Here is a 9,248-nt window from a genome sequence, read left to right on the forward strand (position 1 = left end):
TTTTTGAGATAGGCTCTTGTGCTGTCACCTGGCTGGAGTGCAATGGTGCGATCTCAGCTCACTGCAACCTCCACCTCCCGGATTCAAGTGATTCTTCTGCCTTAGCCTCCTGAGTAGCTGGGATTACAGGTGCCCACCACCACACATAGCTAATTTTTGTTTTTGTTTTTTTTTTTTAGTAGAAACAGGGTTTCCTCATGTTGGCCAGGCTAGTTGCGAACTCTTGACCTCAGCTAATCTGCCCAATTCAGCCTCTCAAAGTGCTAGGACTACAGGCGTGACCTACCATGCCCGGCCTATGTGTCATATTAATAAATATATGTATTATATGCATTAATGATATTTTCTAGCTTTGCCTTTATTGTGATTTTAATGAAACTGTCTCTAGTGTTTTGCCTTTAGGTGTGATATTGCCTATCGATTTGCCAGTATCTTCTTCAGGTTAATTAATGCTATTCTTTCTCTGGCTTATTAATTATTTTTATGTGGGCTCAGTGCTCCTCCATGCCCAGGGTGCCTGTGGAGTAAAACTGATGCCCAGCTTCCTGCTAGTTAGCTCTGAGACAGTAAAAAATTGGCAAGGATGATCATGGAATGGCAACATGGCCGTTCACAACATGGCCACTCCTTCTGTGTGGCCCCCAGAGCCGCAGAGTTCTCTCTGGATCGTTCCGTTTGTGGTTTTGATCATGTCTGACCAGGTCTGACTGGATTGCCAGGCATGTGAACATGGGGCCGGGGAGAAATATGTCCTGCCCTTCTGTGGAATGGCCTTGGGGAAATGTGGTTTTGGTGTCTTCTCCAGCCCCTTGGAGCTAAACATGTTTTTGTATTGCAGGGACGGTGCCCCGTACTGTGAAAAGGACTACCAGGGACTCTTTGGGGTGAAATGTGAGGCGTGTCACCAGTTTATCACAGGGAAAGTCCTGGAGGTAAGTGGCAGACCAGCTCCCTCACAGCCACCGCCACCTTCCTCAGCAGCCCTCAGAAACACCCAACAGGGGGGCCCCTTTTCCACCTCCTCCATCTTTTTTTCACCTGTGGGGAAAGAAAGTAGTCGCAGGTGAACGTCTGAGATAATTAAGGTGCTGTGCTCTCCTCAAAGGCTCATGTGAAAATTAGAATGATGGAGAATTTGCAGAGGAAAAAAGAATGAGAAAGGTTCTGGTGGGAATTATGTAGGCTATATGAGACCATTTTTGCTTTTAGAGGTTAGGAAAGAGGGAGTGAAGTCGTGTGTGTGTGTGTGTGTGTGTGTGTTTACATCTGTGTGTGTGCATATGTGTATGTGTGCATCTCCAGGAGTGTGCAGACTCGGGGAGCAGAAAGGAAGGGTGGGGGAAAGGTAGAGGTGTTGGCTTTCCATCCTTCAAAAACCACATCCTGTGTGACCCAGCGTATCCAGTGGCCAGGGCTGAGCTAAAGCCTGTCAAGTTCAGGTACAACCGCCTCCAGCCGGGGAGGTTTCTCTCTGCTTTCTCCACAGCTGCCCCACAGGCGTCTGCCTCTGGGCTGAGCCAGTTTTTCTGGGGCAAGACACAGAATTCTGGGGCCAGAGTTCAGAAGGAGTCGCTACCCTACTTCTCCCAGGTCTGTGGCGTGTCAGCCAGGTCCAAGGAAAAAGTAAGACTGCCTCATCCATGGTCCACCTGTCAGGGTGGAGAGCGTGTCCCAGTAGAGGTGGCTCAGGAAGCCGTATGACTAGGGGTTGGCAACAGGCTCTGCGGGTTGGCAACAGGCTCTGCAGCTTGTCACCTTGCTTAGTCAGGCGCTAGACTGCTGAATCCATGGAGTCATGTTCCAACTTTCCAGCAGGGCATGTTTCAGAGATACAGATACACATCTGAGCCTGCCCCCCCGACCATGTTGTTTCTGGACTGTGCTGTCTCTTCCATGGGGTTTCACAGCAAAGGTCCAGCATAGCCTCCTAAAACCCACCGCAACCCCTTTCCATGAAGCACAGAGGGGCCCGCATTGGCTCTGTGCTGGGACCCGGGTGGCTGACTGCATTTGGGAGAGAAGGATGTGGTTTAGGTCAAATGCAGTTGCCTCTTACCCTGAGTGTTGGAAATAGATGCTCGGTGCCACAAAGAAAAATTAGCACCGAGACAGAGGATCTTTTAGCAATGCAATTTTTATTCCCTGGACTGCAGGAAGGGTACTCTCACTAGCCATCTTGCCGCAAGAGTACAACAAACAAAGGAAAGCAGACATTTATCCCTTACGCATTTGGGGTCGTCGTTACTGCTATGTCTGATCTCCATTGGCTGGAGCCAGACCTCACAATCTAAACTAAAACCCGATTGGCTAATAACTTAAAACTTTTCTAAACAGGTAAAAGCAGTGGGGAGCTGGGACATGCTTGTGACCACGTCCAGCTCAGATACCTTGGTTAAAATACAAGAACATAGAATGTACTACGTGCCTGTAAGCATGGCATGTCTAACAGCAACATAGGATAGGACTTAACAAACAGTTATTAGCACACTTATGATTTATTCTTTAAACAAGAAAGGAAACTTTAAAGAGGAACTTTTGCACTTCCCACACTGAGGAAGAGGGTTCTAGGAAGAGAACCCCTGCAGAGGCTCAGAGGTGAGGACAAGCACAGCACACACAAGAAACGTCAGTTGGGCAGGAGCACGGATGTGACAGATGATGCTGGAGAAGTGGGCAGGGTCCCAAGAGTCACATTCGGGAGTTTGGGTTTTACCCTAAAAGTGCTGGGAAGCCATTGAACCATTTGTAGCTGGAGTGTTGGATGAGTCGATCAGGTTGTTGTATGAAGAACGTAGGAGAGTACTCACATCTATTACACACATGTTCTCAGCAGCGCTATTCACATCAGCCAAAACGTAGAAACGACCCAGTGTCCATCAGCAGGTGAATGCGTAACAACTCGTGGTGTATCCATCCAGTGGAGTATTATCCAGCCTGGAAACAGGGCTGCCTACCACAGGATGGCCTTTAAAACACTCGAAGTAAAAGAAACCAGCCACAAAAGGCCACATATTGTATGATGCCATTTATATAAAATATCTAGAATGAGTACATCCATATAGATAGAAAGCAGATTGGTAGTTGCCAAGGACTGGGGGGAGGGACTTACTGCTTTACAGATACAGGATTTCCTTTTGGGCTGAAGAAGATATTTTGGAATTAGAGGAGGTGTTTGCACAGCATTGTGAATGAATGTACCAAGTGCCACTGAATTGCTCACTTTAAAGTGGTTAGTTTTATAGTACGTGCATTTCAGCTCAGAGGTTTTTTAAGTGGCTGGGAAGGGAGTTGGGGTGGAGACAGGGAGGCCACCTAGGAGGCGACTGCAGAACTCTGGGCACAAAACGGTGGTGGTACTGGCTGGAGTGGAGCCTGAGAAATGGGCCCCCACCCTCCACACACACAGGAAGGGTGGAAAGAGTTCTCTCATAGCCTTTGCAATAAAGCTTTAATTAGTGACCCAAGGACACTTCACACTAGTGTCTTGGCTCAGGGAGAAAGAAGCACATCCCTAGGAAGGCTGTTGGAGAGGATGGATGGACGGGACCCACCTGAAGGGAGCTTGGAGTCTGAGCCGTCGGATCACCGCGCTCGGACTGCCATGCTGCTGGTGCCTCCCCACCGGGCCCGAGTCCATCCGTCATCCCTCCGCAGAGAGTTCTCCTCACAAGTGCCGTGAATAGGGCCCAACAACGTTTCCCTTGGGGTTCCTGAGTTTGATCTCCTGTCGAAGACTGAAATAAACCTGCTGAGTTGGGAGCAACTGGCAAATTTCCTTCTCCTTTTTCTTTTTCTTCTTCTTCTTCCTTCTTTTTCTTTCTTCATCTTCCTTCCTTCCTTCCTTCTTTTCCTCCCTCCCACTTTCTCCCTCTTTCTCTCTCATTCTTTCCTTTTCTTTTTTTTTCTTTTCTTTTCTTCTCTCTCTCCTTCTCTCCCTCCCTCTCTCCCTCCCATCTTTCCTCCCTTCCTTCCTTTCTCGCTTTCTCACTTCTTCTTGGTTTTGCTCTGTTGGCCAGGCCAGAGTGCAGTGGTACAATCATAGCTCACTGCAACTTTGAACTCCTGGGCTCAAGTGATCCTCCTGCCACAGCCTCCTGAGTAGCTGGGACTACAGGTGCATGCCACCACACCCATCTAATTTTTTTTATTTTTTTGTAAAGATGGGGATCTCACTCTGTTGCCCAGGCTGGTCTCTAGCTCTTGGCCTCAGAAAATCCTCCCGCCTCAGCCTCCCAAAGTGCTGAGATTACAGACATGAGCAACCAAGCCTGGCCCTCATAAAAAAAAATCAATGGAACATTAGAATGATTTCCCAGATGTCCAGCTGTACAAAAGAGGCAAAAACATACTGAACGTGGTCCCCACATTTGTGACAGTCATGTTTGCAGTCTTCTTAGTCCACACGTGGAGCTGTGTTCCCCCAAACATGTTGGGGAGGGAAAAGGGCTGTGTGTGTGTGTGTGTATTGATTGCCTTCAGATTTAGCTCAACAGCTGCAGGAAAGAAAATCTAAAATAAAGCTAGATCCAAGAACATGCCATTAGAAAGAAACATCTGCTTACTCTGTTTTCTCCTTCAAGGCCTGAGTCATTCATCTTTCACTATGGCTGCAGAGGCCTCTTCGCAAATTGGCTTCAGGTTTCCATGGAGGCTTAAGACTTGGAGACTTTCCACGAGGGGCTTTCAGAGTTGAGACGTCTGGGAGTAGTTTACATCATGTTCAGCCTCAGATTCAGAATCCACCCAGCAGACGTAGTCCTCAGATGGGTGTGTGAGCTAGAAAAATGTCCTGCAGGGTTATCACACTGATGTGTGACAGCCTGTGAGTTGGTTTGGCTTGGTTACCAACACAGAGCTGGACGGTCGCCACACGCTCCGCCCTTGGCCTCTCATGCTTGGGTCGTGGTGGTGGTGGTGAAATATTATGCTGGTGGATTTGTTGTAAATAGTGTGAACCTTGGATTTTTGTGGTTTTTTAATATTTGTTATCCACAGATGAATTTATTTTATCCCTTTACAAATGTATTCGTTTTCTGTGTCAGCTGTAATGGCAGTGGCTTAAAACAACAATGTATTCTCTCTCAGTGCAAACAGAAATGTCTTCTCTCTCAGTTCTTGAGGTTAGACATCTGAAAGCAAGGTGCGGGTAGGGTCATGCTGTCTCTCAGGCTCTAGGGAAGGGTCTTTCCTCGCCTCTCCCAGCTCCTGATGGCTCTGGGTGTTCCTTGGCTTGTGGCAACCTCCCGCCAATCTCTGGCTTTGTCTTCACGTGGCTGCCTTCCCTGTGTTGTCTCTTTTTCTCTGTCAGAGTTCCCTCTGCCTTTTTCCTGTAAGGGCACTTTTCATTGCATTCGGGACCACCCAGATAATCCAAGACGATCTCCCCATCTCAAGATCCTTAGCTCAATCACATCTACAAAGACCCTTCTCCCAAATAAGCTAGCATTCACAGGTTCCAGGGATTTGATATGGAGTCCCTTTTGGTCACGATCAGGTCACCATTCAGCCCGCTCCGGTAAGCCTAGGAAATCATGCAAATATCATCCTAGTTAGGTCTGCAGACTTGGTGTGGTTTTAAAACACTCATTGATCCCTAAGAGGACCCTAAGGCCTCTCTGGGTATGGTGTCACCAGAGATGCCACCAGACACTTATGGCACTTTTAAGATAGAGAAAGATCGCTGGACAATGGTGGAGAAGAGATACTCCAGGTCTGGCCGTGTCCCTAATTCCTGAGTGATTTGGGGCAGGTCGTTCAGCTTCTTGGGTCTGTCTTCATTTCCCAGGTACAGGGACTGGTGTGTGACCTCCAGAGCTCCAGCAGCCCTTGAGTTCTCCCTGCCTCTGTCATTCCTTAGTCCTTGTAAGCCCTGAAAATCACATCAGCTTGAAGGGGTGGGGAGGAGAGCCTGAGCACCAGCAGCTCAGTGAAAAGGCTCTGGTGGCAGCCAATCGGAATCTGAACTCACCAGCTGCGGGCCCTTGGGCAACGCTTGCTACTTCTTTGAGCCTCAGTTTTCCTTTCTTTAAGTAGAAGAATTGAAAATATACATGTAATTCCAAGACTTGGGCTCCTAGACCTCTTGAAGGCCCTTTGGTTCTGAGGATCAGAGTTCTAGAATTCTCATGTCTTGGCTCTAAGGGGTCAGAGCCAATGGTTCTTTTTTTCTGGAGATATTTTCTGGAAACCAGCACGTAGCACTCAGCGTAGAGCACATGCTCAAATTGTAGCTTGATTTCTCATCACTTATTTTCAGTTTTGTTTTCGACAGCAAGATTCTCTTTTTAGAGGGATCTTGCTATAAATGGCATACCTTCAAATGCTTCTGCTGATGAACCTATACGTTTAGGAAAGTGCTGAGGATATTTACAACCTGCCTCCTAATTAAGAAGTGCAAGGGCAAATTAGTGTGAGATACTCACGTTTGCTCTCTCGGTCTTTTCTCTGAACTCTGAAGCAGCCTCCCTTCCCCTTCCTTCTCCCCTCTTCCTCCCTCCTCCCCTGCCCCCACCTCCTTTCTGCAAACAGCCTAATGGTAACAGGAAGCTGCAAGAGACTTCAGACTTAGTTCATTAATGTCATAGGGGAGTGGGGCATCTCTTTGGAATGAATTTCTTTCCATCTTTGGTAGCTAGCCCTAGGAGAGCTCTCACTCTAGCAGACATTCTTTCCAGGGTATAGGTTGTTACCTGTTAGCCTTGTAAAGAAAAGAAACAGCAACAAAATGGTTGTTATTATCAACAGCAACAGCTAGTTTCAAAATGAAGGCAGCTCATGGTGGATGCAATCAAGTAAGAACTCCAAGATTTATAAGGGGGGTTAGTGTCATATCTCCAACCCTATATTTAAGTAAGACAGCAACTAGGTTTCTTGGTCTCTCTTTACAAAGGTGTAACCATCTCTAGGCACATAGCTAAAAGTAAATTATTTTTGATGGTGCTTGCTTTTTTTTTTTTTTTTTTGAGATGAAGTTTTGCCCTGGTGCCCAGGCTGGAGTACAATGGCATGTTCTCTGTTCACTGCAACTTCTGACTCCTGGGTTAAAATGATTCTCTTACCTCAGGCTCTTGAGTAGCTGGGATTACAGGCACCCGCCACCATGCCCAGCTAATTTTTGTATTTTTATTAGAGACAGGATTTCACCATGTTGGCCTGGCTGATTTCGAACTCCTGACCTCATAATCTGCCTGCCTCAGCCTCCCAAAGTGCTGGGATTACAGGTGTGAGCCACCGCATCAGGCCCTATACCTCTTTGGATTGGATAGAGGTTGAATCTGTATTCTTGACAAGTGTTTGAAAAAAAAAGAAAACAAAGCAAATGTCAAACTGAAAACAGAAGTCTGGAGGCTAAGGGCCTTGTCCGCTGTGTTCTTCCCCGAGTCTTGGGCTGTTTCATCAGCAGACTGAGGGTGGGCTTGGCTTTCTCTTGGCCTCTCAAGCTGTCTTGTGCAATTCCTATCCCCCAGGGGCTGCCTGTGTGCACCAAGCACTGCACTCAGGACAAGGACCCCCAGCCCTGGTCCCACGCTGCACAGTGGTTCTTCCCTGAGCAGGCACCTGCCAGGCTGCACATGAGCATTCCTTTGTGCTCTTGCCTGAAAGGAAAGTTGTCTTCTCTGCATTCTGACCACAGAGGGGGAGGGCGGGGCTCTGAGTCCTACGATTTCCCTTTCCTCACATCACCACACCCATAAATCTACTGGCCTGGGCTCATCTGGTCTTTCTGGGAGGGCTGGTGGTGCCTGTCTGTGTGGCGTGGTATTTACTGTGCTGCCTGCGCTCTCTGGGAATGTGCAGTGGTGTCTGTCACAGCCTGTACACCCACCACGTAAGAAAGGGAGCCTCAGATGGAGCTGGGAGAAGCCTTCTAGACCCTGAAATGCCTGTCCATTCAGCCCTACGAGGCGACCCTGCCCTGTCTTTATCTGTTAACTTGGAACGGGTAGACGGCAGGACAGGAGTTAGACTCGCTTTTAGACCGCTCCTGCTGAACTCCTGGAGTGAAGGAAATGGAATCACAACGGGATTCAGCCAAATTCTTTTCCTTGACTCTCAGAGGAATTCAAAACTGGTGGCCTTGTTTTGTTTGGCTTTTGGACTGATGAAAAGAACTGCTTTTCCACAAAGCCGAGGGACAAATGTATATGATGTTTCTGAGGCTAATTCACATTATCAGGTGGAGGCCCTTGTCCCCTTCCTTCTTTTGGGCATAGGTATTTTAAGTATATTATGTTGCAATATTCATAAGCAGTGAGTAGGTCTTGTTCTGGGCTAAGCTATTCTCTAGTGAATGAAACATAGGTTATCCTAGTATGCCTGCATGGCATCTAATCGTTTTGTCACCACCAGAGATGTAATTCACAAAAGAGAAGCTGAAATGCCAATTCCCCTTTTCTTCTGTGTGTATCATACACATGCACGGGAAGAATAATAGCCCATGTCCATGCTGACGGCTGATTGTATTCTTCTCGCTCCCCCTGGGCTCAGAGGAATTCATGTTTTCATCCACTTAATTAATTGTAGATCCAAATATTTTTGAGCATCGTGGAAGGGAAAAAAATCAAGTTCTCTGAGTTTATTGGTTGAGATGGTCTATGTCCCAGTGGACAGTGAGCCACCACCTGAGTTTGTTTAATATTTTTACCATCTGCAAGTGATCTCGTAAATACTTAAGTCTTGTCACAGGCCTGCAAGCTGGTCAGGACAGTTACTAGTCAACTTCATTTACGGATGAGGCTACTGAATGCCTGAGACTCTAGATAATTGTTGTGACAGAAACATGATTAGAAAATAGATCTCTTAGGTTGGTGAATGGGTACAAACATGCAGTTAGGTGGAAGAAATAAGTTCAATGCTCAGTAGCAGACTAGGGTGACTATAATTAACCAACAATATACTATATATTTTAAAGTAGCTGGGAGACACAGAGATGATAAGTACTGAAGGGATAAATGCTCCAGGCACCCTGACTTGATCATTACACATTATATGCATGTAAAAAATACTCATATTGGCCAGGCACAGTGACTCACGCCTGTAATCCCAGCACTTTGGGAGGCTGAGGCAGGCAGATCACAAGGTTAAGAGATCGAGACCATCCTGGCCAACATGGTGAAACCCCATCTGCACTAAAAATACAAAAATTAGCTGGGCGTGGTAGTGCATGCCTGTAGTCTCAGCTACTCGGGAAGCTGAGGCAGGAGAATCACTTGAACCCAAGAGGCAGAAGTTGCAGTGAGCTGAGATCA

At 47.2% G+C, this 9,248-nt stretch overlaps 1 protein-coding gene across 24 annotated transcripts in view; it reads left to right on the top strand.

Moving 5' to 3' along the window:
* The window catches only part of ABLIM1 (actin binding LIM protein 1), a 344,682-nt gene that overhangs the window by 232,719 nt on the left and 102,715 nt on the right, over positions 1-9,248 (top strand). For all 24 annotated transcript variants that reach the window (XM_017543845.2, XM_017543842.2, XM_017543843.2 and 21 more), the window contains exon 6: positions 839-932. In XM_017543845.2, the coding sequence (XP_017399334.1) occupies positions 839-932 (94 nt within the window). The remainder of the gene's footprint in view (positions 1-838; positions 933-9,248) is intronic.

This window comes from Cebus imitator, unplaced genomic scaffold (genome assembly GCF_001604975.1).
Source record: "Cebus imitator isolate Cc_AM_T3 unplaced genomic scaffold, Cebus_imitator-1.0 Scaffold161, whole genome shotgun sequence".
NCBI classification, from domain to species: Eukaryota; Metazoa; Chordata; class Mammalia; order Primates; family Cebidae; genus Cebus; species Cebus imitator.